Consider the following 14,618-nt stretch of genomic DNA (forward strand, 5'->3'; position numbering starts at 1 on the left):
CATTAACTTTCGCATTTAAAATGAAAAAGGAACTTCCACTCTCAGTGATGCTAAAAGGAAAAAGATCCATTCATGAAAAAAAAAAGATTTAGTACCCAAAGCCGATACGAATAAACCACGATTCCCTCCCGAGAATTTTCGTGTTCTGGGTGTGGAATTACGTCAATTCCGAGGAAGGGAAGGATCATTTTGTGAAGTTTTTCTTTTAAACACAATTCCTAAAAGTATTCAAAATTATCACGCCTCCCATTTAATATACAAATCAAGCTCTCATGTATTTTTTCCGGATCAGCAACACTTAGGTGAGCGCTGTTACACTATCATTATTCACACCACTCATTTTCAGTTAACCTGCTTACACAACCGTAATAATTATTTGTTTTAACTCATTACTGAATGTATTTTACAAGGTAAACTATCTTCAAACGAGGAAAATAAAAGATAAATTTATGAGTTTAGAAAGCATAAGATAACTAATACTTTTCTTGATTTATTGGGGGGGGGCTCTGCCCCCTCAAAAATATTTTTGAGAGGACTCGGGCCCCCTCAGGCCCCATGGAGTTGGCGCCACTGATGTATTCAACTGTTAGGTTTTGCTCACTGCCTCTCGCCAATCCCCAAGATTGCTTCACTAACTTTATTTGGTTCATTAAGAAACTTGTCTTTTAGAAAGAATCAAATTAGAACAGATGTGTTACTACTAGAAAAAAATAAAAATCCCACTCCTTAAAAAATGTCATTTAAGTAACGAGCTCATTGTAATTAGAAATGAAAGTACCTCCAACATAATTATTTAAAGCCTAAATCAAAACCTAAATTCTTAATGCATTGGTATCACCAGGGTTCGCCGATATATATCATGATATTTATCACGATATATATCCGATATTTATTTTGAAAATATCATGTGTTGATATTTTCAATATTATTTTTTCAACTATGGTATTTTCAATATAAAAAGTACATTAATCGTAATTAAATTGTTCATTTATTATAAAAAAATAACCAAAAAGTGATGTACTTTATTTTTATGATGTATAATACATCAGTAATATAACAAAGTAATATAATATACCTTTTTTACTTGTATTTTATATTCCTAAAATGATTAGTAATGTAACAATTTTAATTCATATTAAAAGTGCCTAGTTAAATTTTAAACATTGCTGTGAAAAAAAAAGTCTTATGACTGTGTATTTCTGAATCATAACTTGGTTATTGGTTGCATAGAGCTGAACTTTTACTGAATTTGAAAATTGAAAAAGCTGTTTTATTCAACATAAAATACTTAAAGATGCACAAAATGAATGATCGATGGGTGGGAATGACGTAAAATAAAACAAAACGGTACTGGTACGCACAGTATGTAGTAATAAAATGCTGTATTATACTAGTACTATATAGTAGATACAGTAATAATATTTATGAGTTAAAAAATGAAGATGATGATGATGATTTATGTTATACATTGGCATCGCAAGGTTCCAAAAATAAATATCGGATATCATGATATTTTCAAAATGAATGTTGAAAATATATCAACTATATCTTACTAGTTAGATTCTATTAAATAACAGATCAACTAATTTGGTTCTTTGTCATTGTAAAATTCTCATATTACTTGAGCAAATTTTAGTGCGACTTGTCTAAATGTCATCCAAATGTAAATTTTTAGTGAAATGAATTAAGTAATATAATAGACATGGATAGAGGAACTTATGAATTTATCTTCAAAATGGTGCCATTTCCAGAAATTTTAAATGTATTTCTTAAAAATATGTTTTAACATAGTGATGCAAAATACCTGGGTATTTATTTTTAGGGGTAAATATCCAAAATGGATAATTACCTGGGTATTTATTTCAAAAATTTATATTCAACTAAAATACTCTTCTGTATGTATTCCACTATGTATATATATACAGGATGTTTTGTTTTAACCTGCAAGACCTTTATTTTAGCAACCGTTGGTCCTAGATGTATACTTCCAATTGCAAAAATGTTCAAAATCAGATGCAGAGTTAAGATATTGAAAATTTGAAGTAAAAATAAAAATGCGTAAAAAAATACAAATTTTAACTTTTTACACAGGCCCCAGGTCCTCTGACTTATATTTAGGGAAATAATCTCCATTGAAAAACAATTCCAACAAAAAAAGTTTGACATTAGTACGACCCATATTCACCGAGATATGAAACGCAGTGTTTTGTGACTTACACCACTTTACACTCTCTGTCAGTAACATCTTTTAGGGGAAAATATAGCAGTTAATGAGTGTTTTAATAAAATTATATGTGTGCAGAGTGGTTTTTCAAATTGTTCAAGGTTTTGCAGCGTGCTTTGCGTATCACGGCATAACATTTGCATGAATTTTTGAATAGAAATGAAAAATGTAAATACCTTGTGTTTTTTACTTCGCCAACCTGTCATTCTTGTGAAAGGGCAATAAGTTCTAATCTCATCTTCTGCATGGTCCCTTAAAACTTTCAAATGGAATTTGATTACACAAATGTCAAAATTTTTTGTGTCAGAAAGTTTTAAATGCAGATCATTTCTCTAAACATAAATTAGGGGTCCTAGGGTCGTATAAAAAGTTAAATTTTGTAGTTTTTGACTCATTTTTATTTTTGCTTCAAACTTTCAATATCTTGGCTCCGCATCTGATTTTCAACATTTTTGCAATTGGAAGTGCAAAAGCATCTAGGACCAATGGTTGCAAAAATCAAGGTCTTGCAGGTTAAAACCGAACACCCTGTATAACCAACCATATACAAAACAATAAATTATTGCCCAAAAATTGTATTTTGATCACATATTTAAAGAATTATTGTGTGAAACAACTCAGCAATCTAATATGATATTCACATTAAATGTGTTGGAAATGCCTAATCAATGTTGATAGCCAAATTTCAGACATAAAAAGCCATTCTACTAAAAGTATAAAGTTGAACTGGTTACAAAAACAAAAGAAAAAGCAAACATCTTCTCCAATTATGGCATTGAAAAGAAAGATTCTTTGGTTCACGATATGTTTCTTTCATAATTTCATTATGTCTTTCAATAAAAAATATTATAAACTGTGTAATACATATGTATGTATCAGTTTTACCAATTATTTCATATTTAGATTAAAAAAAAATTTCTCATTCACTTTTTGCTTTTTTTTAAACACCCAGTTTTTGGGTATTTATCCAGGCCTTGGGTAAATACCCAAAAAATATTCACCTACCCGCTGGGTATTTACCCAATCCACATCACTATTTTCACATGACTTTGGGTAAATCCTCTTCAACAAATTGAGTGGAAATAATTTTTTATAATGCTCTATTATTCACAAGTAGTTCAAAAAGATTTTTTCCCCATTCTTTACAATAAAGCATTTATTTTCAAAATTAATATTATTTTACGATTGAGTCATTATTATTAAAATCGTTTAGTTATTGTTATTTCAAGAAGTATTTATTTTCATGATCCTGATGTAGGAAATGTAACTTTGATGGTTTTTTTCGTCCCACTGGTCCAAAATATAGTGCCATAGTCTTAACATACTACCGACCAAATTTTTCCAATTTCCTCGAGGGCTCTCGTTAAATCCTGGCTCATTATGAGCAAATTCAGAGTTTTTTTTAGCCATTAAATAAATTTTATCCTCGAGATAAATTTTGAAATTGAGGAGCTCGAGGCAGAAATGTGACGACACAAGGAGCGACTTTTCGATCAAAATATTTGTTTTTCGTAAGTAAAATTGAAATAAAAATGGGAGTGGATCATGCCATTTAGAGAAAAACATATCTGGTTTGAAGTATTACAGAAAATATAATGTATGGGTATCTTTGAAATTTTTTTTTATAAATATGGAAATTTTCCTTATGAAAAATTTATGTTATGCGGCATATCACGTACTTGTCCCGAGACCTTCAATTGGATTCTGAAAATTGAAGAACTTGAGAGTTTCTTCATGAAAAAAAAGTGACATGATCAGGTTTCGCCGATATATATGTCAATATATATCATGATACATATCCAATATTTATTTTGAAAATATCGCAATATTTGATATTTTTGATATTTCTTTTTTCAACTACGGTATTTTCAATATAAAAAGTATGTTAATCATAGTAAAATTGTTTATTTATTATTAAAAATAACCAAAAAGTTATGTATTATATTTTTATGATGTAAATATAATACATCATTAAGCTAACAAAGTAATATAATACAGTAAAACCTGTAAAGTTGACCACCTTTGTAAGTTGACCACCTGTATAAGTTGACCGCTTTTGTCAGGAACGGAATTAGTCCTATCTTAAATAATGAAGGAAAACCTCTGTAACTTGACCACCTCTCTATCTTGACCACTAATGAACACCAAGTTTGGTTTAAAGTATTGTAAAAAACCCTTTGTAAGTTGACCACTTGGTTTATTTTTTAAAACTTAATTTGGAATTGTGCTAGAGTAAAAGTTACTTGCATTGCAGTATTTCTGGTGCAAGGGATTAAGATATAGGATATTTTCATTTTCAACTGCCTTTTAGAACTATGAGAGTCCAGCTTGTTGCTTTTTGAGTTATAAGTTTTACATAAAATGGCTTCAAAAAGAAAGTTAAATGAACTTGAGATTGATAAAAAGTATGAAATATTAAAATTAATTGAAAAGGCAGAAATCCAGAGAAAATTAGCTGACAGATATGGAATTTTCAAAACTAGTGTCTAATAAGTGCGCCAAATTTCAATAAGGAGTTATTTTGTTGAAAAGTAGATCATCATGGTTATAAATGTATTAAATGTATATGAAAAAAAAAAATAAGCGAAAAATTTGTTATTCTTGATTAGCTTTGAATTTTTAGGAACTATTAATATCAAATAACTTTTTATAAACAATTATTTTTTTTAACAATTTATTGAAATTTTAAATTTACATGACACATTATAGGTCATTCTGAGAAAATAACCTCTAAAAATATTTGAATAACATTTTAAATTATTGTTTCAAAGTAATGTTAAACAATGAAAGTGAATTGAACGGAAAGAATAAGTGTCAATTAGTCAAAAAATGAATACATGGTGCAAGAAATGACAAAAAAAAAAAAAAAAAAACATCACCCCCTTTATAAGTTGACCACCAAAGTACTGCACCGCAAGTGGTCAACTTACACAGGTTTCACTATATTTCTTTTTTACTTGTATTTTATATTCATAAAATGATTAGTAATGTAACAATTTTAATTCATATTAAAAGTGCCTAATTAAATTTTAAACATTGCTCAGAAAAAAACTACTGTGCACCGACGAATGCATATTATTGATTTCCGAATCATATAACTGTGTAAAAGTAGCTAACAGAAGAAAAATGATCAAACAGCTAATGCTAAATAAGTCCATTAAAATTAAAATGAAATATTAGATATAAATGATGAAAGAAGCCCTAATTGTAAGTACACATATTGTAATTATAATACCAGAAAATAAAGAGATGATTCGACGATGCATTTACTATTTGGAAGACTTTAGTTTGTGCTAATTGAAAATATCGGATATACATCAAAATATCAGATGTATATCAAAACATTGGATATTTTCCAAAATATCATGTTTTCCAACCCCGGACATGATTATAAAAAGTTTGAGAACTACTGCCAATAACGTAAATGTACAAGCAATGTTAGAAGAGTAATTTTAACAACAATTTATTTCCAACCATTCCCAAATACCAAGTTTTTCTCCAGGGGTGCCCATCCCCCCTAGTTCAATGGCGCAAATCTCCACCTCCTTCCCAAATTTTCTCAACCTTCTTTCCTTTTTTAATTTTATTTTATAGCTCTCTTTATTATTTTATTTATTTTTTTAATATGTTTCATTTATTTCTTTGTTTTGTTAAAATATTTTTTATATTTGTTTAATTATTTTTGATTATTTTGATCATTATTATTTTATTAGAAAAGCTCTGTGCTATGCCAATGGCACATGAACTAAATAAATAAATGAAATAAAATATCAACAAAATAAAATAAATAACTTAATTAAAAACAAATTAATTCATAAATTTAAACAAATATATTAACCCCCCCCCCCTCCTTCCCAAATTTTCTCAACCTTCTTTGCATTTTTAATTTTATTTTCTACCTCTCTTTATTATTATTATTATTATTTTTAAATATGTTTCATTTATTTCTTTTTTTAAAAATGTTTTTATTTATTTGTTTAATTATTTTTAATTATTATGATCATTATTATTTTATTAGAAAAGCTCTGTGCTATGCCAATGACACATAAACTAAATAAATAAATGAAATAAAATATCAACAAAATAAAATGAATAACTTAATTAAAAACAAATTAATTCATAAATTTAAACAAATAAATATATTAACCCCCCAAAATGATGGTACAACTTGCACCATAATTCTCCCCCTGCAGGCACCCCTTGTGGTCTCTAAATGTGACTGAGGATTGTTGATTTCCGAGACTGATGCTTCCCTTCGTTTCAGATTTGAAGCCATCTGAAGAAACAAGATGTCCGCTAAGGCCATCTACGAGGCCACTGGCAAAGACTTGCTTAACCGCCACCTGTCCCTGCCCCAAGTCCCCAAGAGTCGGTTCGTGGTGGTTGAAGAGCAAACCGACTGGCAGAGAGTGGTCGAGGAAAACCAATGGCTCTTGCAAGAGGTGAGATAGTTGGTAACTTTACATTTAAATGAAAAGCCAAAAGGTTAAGTTCCGTAAGTCAGTCGACAATATTTCGTACTTATACGAGCAGAGATGATACCACGCAGTAGAAGCATACTTGCCAACTGTACTGTTTTTAACGGGAGACTCCCGTTTTTTTACTTCCGTCTCCCAATTTCCCGTTTTTTACGATTTTCTCCCGTTTTTGCAGTTTTTTTCAGTCAATCACCAAAAAGTTTCACTTTATTCTCAATAGATGGCGCCCTTTTCTATTCTACCGATGTCAGGGGATAAGAATTTTTCCAATTAAAATCTCATTTAGTAAAAATTAATTTTTAGAAGCTTTCCACATTGCATGTTCAACGGAGCACGTGCTTTGCCGAAAATGGCAGCAGATTTCAATCCTTTCGCATCTTGAAATTATTTCAATTATTTTTAATGTTTGATGTTATTTTAACATGTGCTACCCTATACCTACTTATTTTATAATGTATTTCCATTATATATTGATTTCCTTTTTTTTTCCCGGATTTTAGTAATTAAATCTTTGCAGCTACTTTTCTGGTAGAAACTGGAGAATGTACAAAACTTGAAGCAAATTCACTCCTTATTATTTAGTTTTTCCTTTGCAGTATTTTTTCTTGCTGCTACCAATTTGCTTACATCTGCAAAAGATCCCCATTTCACTTTACATTTAGTATTAATGTTATTTAAAAGCATAATTTAATAATTCTGTAGCGAGGATATGTCGATGGTGAATCACCTATATACCTCTAGTAAAATCTCCTGTTTTTTTTTTCCTTCAAAGGTTGGCAAGTATATAGAAGATATAGAATTAATGTCAATGTGAAGAAATGAACGTTGTAAACTTGTTTAAAAGCTTAACAAAAATTCATCGGTCCATCGTAAACTAAAGATAAATAAACGAGCAACTAAACTGATAAGTATAAACCCTGGCCATAAGCGGATGAGGTGTTCAATAACTCCCCAACCAAGTGTGCCCATATGCAAAATTTTAAGGGGGGGGGGGCGCAGATATTTTCCCCATGGTTAGCAGGATATTTTCCCCATAGACACAGATTTCAGTAAAGATTAGAGTTATTAAAATTTGACAATTTTAATAACTTATTCATTAATGGCTGGAGGAGGAATGTTTTTACATTTTTGCAAAGAAAAAAGTACTAAAAGCAGGGAAGTTCTAATTTCAGAGCGGGGGGGGGGGGGGGGGGGGGGCTTGAGCCTCCACTTGCCCTCCCCCCCCATATGGGCGCCCTTGTCCCCAACGCCTACTGGACTTAACACCTGAGAAGCTGAACGAAAAAAAAGAGAAATCATTCTTATTTGAATACAGACGATTTTACATTACATTAGTAAAATGAGAACGCGGTTAAATATCGTTTACCAACGTCTATCAATATTTGCCCGGATGTGCTCATCGAATGCCTTTTTTTGTTGAATGTGTTCCTAAATGTTAAAGTTCACCAAAGACAGATTAAAATACATTTCTAAAATTATTTTATTTGTTAAAATGTTCTTTTTTTAGTTGCAGTTTTTATACTTCTGATGAAAAATGCTATATTTTTGCATCTGTGTTTGGAATTGGATTTTATAATATTTTCCCTCCCATCTTCAATTGTTATAAATTTTTTGTTTAGAAGGGAAATAAATAAAATGATTATTTTCATTAAAACTTTATTAAAATTCTGTGATTTTGAGTGTGAGTTTTCATATTTCATGAAGTGGAGAAATGCTAAGTGAAATAAAACTTAATTAAAATGGCCGAGTCTTAAAATATTTTCAACGTAAAATGCTACTGTTTTTTGTTTACTATTGCTCGTATTATATAAAAAGGCACTGCCTCTCTCCTGGTTTGTGAAATAAAATCTACTATTAGTGTATTAGTCAAAGGTCAACACATTGGCTGACATTGGGACCTCTGTGTTGTTATACCAAATGATTGTTCTTTACTGGATGAAACAATAAGATGCAAATAATACCTTTTCTTTAAATTTGAGTAAAACATTCATTTCATGGTGTTTGAAGTGGTGGTGGGGGGGGGGGGGAATGTGGGACAAAGTTATAACTTACCTTTATCAGAAGAAGCAAATTGGAAATGTGTTTTGATATTGACATAAAAAAAGAACAGTGTATTTTATAATAAAATTTTTATTCAAATATTTTTTATTTTTAGCAGTAGCCCTCAAAAAAAAAAAAAAAAAAAAGTTTCACTTTCTTTTTCAAGCAAAGGCAAAGTGCAAAATAAAATATTTTCTACAGCAATGTTTTCTGTTTAATTATTAAAAATATTTTTGATCAAATGCATACTTGCCAACTCTACTGTTTTTAAAGGGAGACTCCCGTTTTTTGCTTCCATCTCCCGATTTTCCGTTTTTTACGATTATCTCCCGTTTTTGCAGTTTTTTCAGTCAATCATCAAAAAGTTTCACTTTCTTCTCAGTAGATGGCGCCCTTTTCTATTCTACCAATGTCAGTGAATAAGAATTTTTCAGAGTAATAACTCATTTAGTAAGAAATAGTTTTTTGGAAGCTTTCCACATTGCATGTTCAATGAAGCACGTGCTTTGACGAAAATGGCAGCAGATTTCAATCCTATTGCATCTTGAAAATATTTCAATTATTTTGGAAGTTTGAAGTTATTTTAACATGAGCTACCTTATACCTACTTATTTTACATTTTATTTTCATTATATATTGATTTCCTCCTTTTTTTTTCGGATTTTAGTAATTAAATTTTTGTAGCTACTTTTCTGGTAGAGACTGGAGGATGTACGAAACTTTAAGCAAATTCACTCATTATTTTGTTTTTCCTTTTCAGTATATTTTTCTTGCTGCTACCGATTAGCTTACATCTGCGAAAAATCCCCATTTCACTTTAAATTTAGTATTTATGTTATTAAAAAGCATAATTTAATCATTCTGTTGTGAAGATATGTTGCTAGTGAATTACCTATATACCTCTAGTGTAATCTCCTGGTTTTTTTTTTTTTCTTCAAAGGTTGGCAAGTATGCAAATGCATAAGTGAACAAAAGAATGAATGAATAAACAAATATATAATGAAGGAATAAACAAAATAAAATAAATTATGAGAGAGAGACAAAAAAGATTGAATAAAATAGGGAATGAATTAGAAAATAGCAGAATGGATTATTAAATAGGTGAATTTATAAAAGAATGAAAATGAGTTAAGTAATGAAAGCATACATAAGTGATTTAATAAATGAATCAATGAGTAAACAAAATGAACTATTTATCTAAAATGCTTAATGCAAAAGTTGTCATTATTTACCAAAAAAAAAAAAAAAAAATCAAAACTAAAAGAAATAAGTTTTTGTCCTTTTAGCAATCTTTTTTGTCTCTCTCTCATAATTTATTTTATTTTGTTTATTCCTTCATTATATATTTGTTTATTCATTCATTCTTTTGTTCACTTATTCATTTGATCAAAAATATTTTTAAAAATTAAACAGAAAACATTGCAAGTATTTTATTTTGCACTTTGCCTTCCCTTGAAAAAGAAAGTGAAATTTCCACTTTATTTATTTTTTGAAGGCTACTGCTAAAAATAAAAAAAAAATAATATTTGAATAAAAATTTTATTATAAAATACACTGTTCTTTTTTATGTCAATATCAAAACACATTTCCAATTTGCTTCGTTGTAACATTTTTTGTTTCGGACGTAACGAAAAGCAGTGCATTTTACGTCCATAACACATTTTCATTTCCAATTAAATAGAAAAAAAATACAGGATAAGCAGTGAAAATGTAGTGTATGGCATGTAATATGAGACAACAAAACTTCTGATACTCTGATTTTTCAAATTTTTATAAATGTTAGTGGATATTTAATTTCATTTTTTTTTTCAATTATTGAAGTACACATGTGTTCCTCCCAAGGTAAGATTTTTTGTCCTCCGATTCATGCAATAAATTCAATCGGTGTTAATAATCCTACACTAGCAATGAATGCTTAATAACTTGCATAAAAATATTCTAGAGGGAAAGTTCCTTAATTTGTCAAACTTTGCTTTATCAATGCACTTTATTTAAAGAGTAAATATATATATATTAGGGTGTCCCAAGATATAATGGCGAAAAAAAAATTTGTGAAATCGAATACGCATACCCTCCAAATTTTTTTCCATTTCACCTCAGAAATATGAGAAAAAAGTTTTATTGCAATAAAATAATGGGAACCCGTGCCGACTTGAGGTCAAAGTTGGACCTGAAATCCTGTACGGCGACTATAGTGGAAAGATTGCTAACTGTATAATTCCTTACTACACGAAACATCAATTTATTTAAAGCAGATATTTACAACAATATCTACTACAAGAACATACATTACTGTACTACTAGACTACAAGAAACATTACTGTACATATTTTTATTTCAATGTTTGCTTTTTGCAGTCAGGATAGAGCTTCCGGTGCTGTTGAACGCAACGTAACACAAATTGTTTTTGTTCCTCATCAGCTGTTAGCAAACCATGAAAGTCCTGCATCATTTTTACCGCTCTTTCAGCTGCATCGTTTATTGCTGTAAGCATTGAGACAGTCTTTTTCACATCAAGGAATGAAATATTATTGACAATACCATAAAAGCTGGATGAATTTTTGTAGAGCAGCTTCAGAGATGATTGGGTCCACTTTTTCGTACTTTTTTCAAAAAGCACAAATCTTTTTTGTGTGCTTTGACTGCCAAAATGCATTGAAGTCATGGTTTCACGTATATTGTCACTAAAAACAAGCAGACATCAAACAATGCTTCATTTTCCTTCGTGTCTAATTTTAGTTATGAACTAAACAGTAATAATTTTAGGGAGTAAATCACTCGAGCCATCCATCGAGCTTGGTGCATGGCTCCCGGTGGTCTTATTTTAAATTAATTTTCTGCATCTCCACCTAAAAATATGATAGGAAGCTCTATCAACTCTTGATAGTCATCCCTGACCGTAATATTAGTAAGTTCAGCAAGGTAAAAGTCAAGTAAATTTTCCAAGTTAGGGTACATTTTGGAACAACTCCGCAGTTCCTCCATAGTACTGTATTTCAGTGGGATAGATCAGTTCATATATATGGGAGCAGCAAGCAAAGGAAAGCATTTCTCTATCAATTTTTCGCTCAAAAATAGCGCAAGAACCACTTAAAGGACCTGTTTTGGAAGCTGTAGTATCACAACAGGGAGTTTTAACTTTGTCTTCTATATTCCAATCTAAAACTGCCTTTCAAACAGCCTGTGTTTGTTCTTTTCCTGTAGAATTATCCAGTTTAGACTCAACAACGAGTTGTTCGTCACATTCATATTAAATAACTATAGATAAGGGATCTTTTGATTTTTGAGCACCCAAAGTAGACAACAGTTTCATATCCCAAGGTAAATTCACTACATATGGTGCTTCGTACTGAAAACCAGTTTTTATTCTTTCCTCGTGCTCCTTCCGCTTTTCGGTTCGAATTCTTTGAATTGAAGATTTACCTATGGGAAATTCAGTAATGTTACACCTAAGTACGTCAATAGTAGCTTCAAGAATCAACACATAATCTCGTATACTTGGACATCTGTCCAATGAAGTAACTGACTTTGGAGTAATAAAATCGCTCCTCAATTACATATTTACTTGTTCCAGGTTCTGATAATACTTGTTCCAGGTTCTAATATACTTGTTCCAGGTTCTGATAAACTTGTTCCAGGTACTGCTTTATATGTTTCAGGGAAATCTTCTGAATTAATATTTTCACTAGAGCTCGAAGAGGAATCTTCTTGCACAGGTTCATACAACTCCGAGGATGTTGAGGCGGAATCGTATTTAATGAGCCTGTTATCTTCTTTGACAGATCTAAGTCGAGCCCTTTCCTCTTTGTCGGCCAGTTTTTTATCCGCTACACCTAAAGTGACCACGTCGGTCGGGCTCTCTATTTTGATTAACCGAAGTGCACAAGTGTGTGCAATATTGAACAAATTGTTTAAATTACTCTCAAATTCTTGTTGGCGCTGCCTGAATACTTCTTGCAGTTTCTTTGCACTTTTTGTAAGTCTTTCCAAATTTGATACAGGTTTTTAAGTTTATTCATTCAATTTGGCAACGATTTGGTGTGAATGTGTGCCTTTTCCCAAAAGATGATGCATTCCCGAATAGCGAGATTTGCACTTTCACTGATGGTTAAATTTACTTCTCGAATGTCATAAAACAAAACAGACAGAACTTGTATGCTATAGGGAAGTTTCAAGCCCGTAATTTGGTGTTTTACGCAACTCCTATTAAAAATATGTCTTTTTTCGAACTTTGCAATTCCACTGCCATGCTTCGTTCCCTATGGAAGGACTATACTGCGCTCGCTGATCGGAATGTATTCGTACTGACACGTTTGACGGTTTACAAATTGCCACGGATAAGCCCCCCCCCCCCCCCCCCCGCCCAACATACGTTTTTCTGTTTTCATTTGGCAATTTTAATGTGATTCAATAGTTTACTCTCTAGATATCACCAACAGTGGACAAATTGAAACAGATTTAATTTTTAAAAAAATTGTCAAATTTGTCGCCAACTTGGCGACCAAAACACTGTTAATAAATCGCCAAGTGTCCGACAAATCATAACACCACTTGAGTTTACATCGAAATTAACAATGACTTCCCCCAACAAAGGGGCAAAAGACCCCTTCAGAAACACTCGAATGCAACCTGTTAAATGGTAGGATATGTTAAATTATCGAATTAATGGTTGAAAATATTGGAATTTATTATCATGCATAATATACCGTATTATCGATATGATACAGTAGACTCCCGATTATCCGCAAATCAATCAACAATCACGAACATGTATTTTCGCAGTAAAAAGCGAATACCAGTGGCTTTTTTTTTTTTGAAAAATTGTAAATTTACACTCAGTTGTTTTTGCTTGATTGATTGATTTGATTTAATTTTATTATTAATTATATTATTATTATTATTATTGTGCGTTCTTCATCGTACATACACTTGTTTGTTATTGATGTTAAGTTCGGTTGTGCAAAAATACAAAACATTTGTACTGTACTCTATATATATTTTCACTGTTTGCAGAAAGTGTTATTATGCATCAATACAGTTAAGAATTTGAGATAGGACAATTTTTACCTGATTTGTCCCCCATTTTAGTCTTTTTGCAGTTATCCGCGGTTTTTATTATCCGCGGCACTTGTGCCACCCAATTCCGCGGATAATCGGGAGTTTACTGTATATGCGTTGTGAGAAATACCATACTGGCATATCGGAAATGCCAGACCGCGTTGAATCGTGAGAATCGATGGTGTATGCCTAATGGCCGTGAAGAGGCATGCAAGATACAAAGAAAAATATAGGCAAATATTGACTTACCGAACTGGTTTATTTTTCATTTACTAATTGATGAAAATTCCTTTTAATTATACAGTCGACGCTCATTATAACGACCACACATTATAATGACCGTCCCATTATAACGACCAGTGGTAAAAGTCCCGACTTTGTTCCTATGAACTCTACGATAATTTGCCTTCCTTATAACGACCGTTCTGTATCGTCTATCCAATACAACGACCGATTTCAGGGGACGCTATTTCTGCTGTTCTTTCCAATTGTAGCTTGGAATAAACTTGATTATTGTTTACGGACATCTGCCTGAAGTTTTCAATGTTAAATCCAACTTTGTTAGGGGAGGGGGGAATTACTATTCACCACAGAGAAAATAATGAGAGGAAAAATCGAGAAATTTCCAGATTCCTAAGAAAAGGGAGTTGACAGATGTGTTGGTAGTTTGGTGTTTGAATCTAGGGGTTTTTAAGATTTGGGGTTCTCGAGGGACTTTTAAATGTTTCTTTGAAAAGCAAGAAAAAAACACAATTCATCACCTATATCTGAAACAGAAAATAATGTTTTGCAAAAATCTGCTTCTGGTTTTATCTTCA

The 14,618-nt window shown here is 31.2% G+C and overlaps 1 protein-coding gene across 2 annotated transcripts in view; it reads left to right on the forward strand.

Moving 5' to 3' along the window:
* Window positions 1–14,618, forward strand: part of LOC129233123 (ATP-citrate synthase-like) — an 85,897-nt gene that overhangs the window by 5,231 nt on the left and 66,048 nt on the right. For both annotated transcript variants that reach the window (XM_054867184.1, XM_054867183.1), the window contains exon 2: window positions 6,489–6,666. In XM_054867184.1, the coding sequence (XP_054723159.1) occupies window positions 6,514–6,666 (153 nt within the window). In that variant the 5' untranslated portion in view covers window positions 6,489–6,513. The remainder of the gene's footprint in view (window positions 1–6,488; window positions 6,667–14,618) is intronic.

This window comes from Uloborus diversus, unplaced genomic scaffold (genome assembly GCF_026930045.1).
Source record: "Uloborus diversus isolate 005 unplaced genomic scaffold, Udiv.v.3.1 scaffold_18, whole genome shotgun sequence".
Lineage (NCBI taxonomy): Eukaryota > Metazoa > Arthropoda > Arachnida > Araneae > Uloboridae > Uloborus > Uloborus diversus.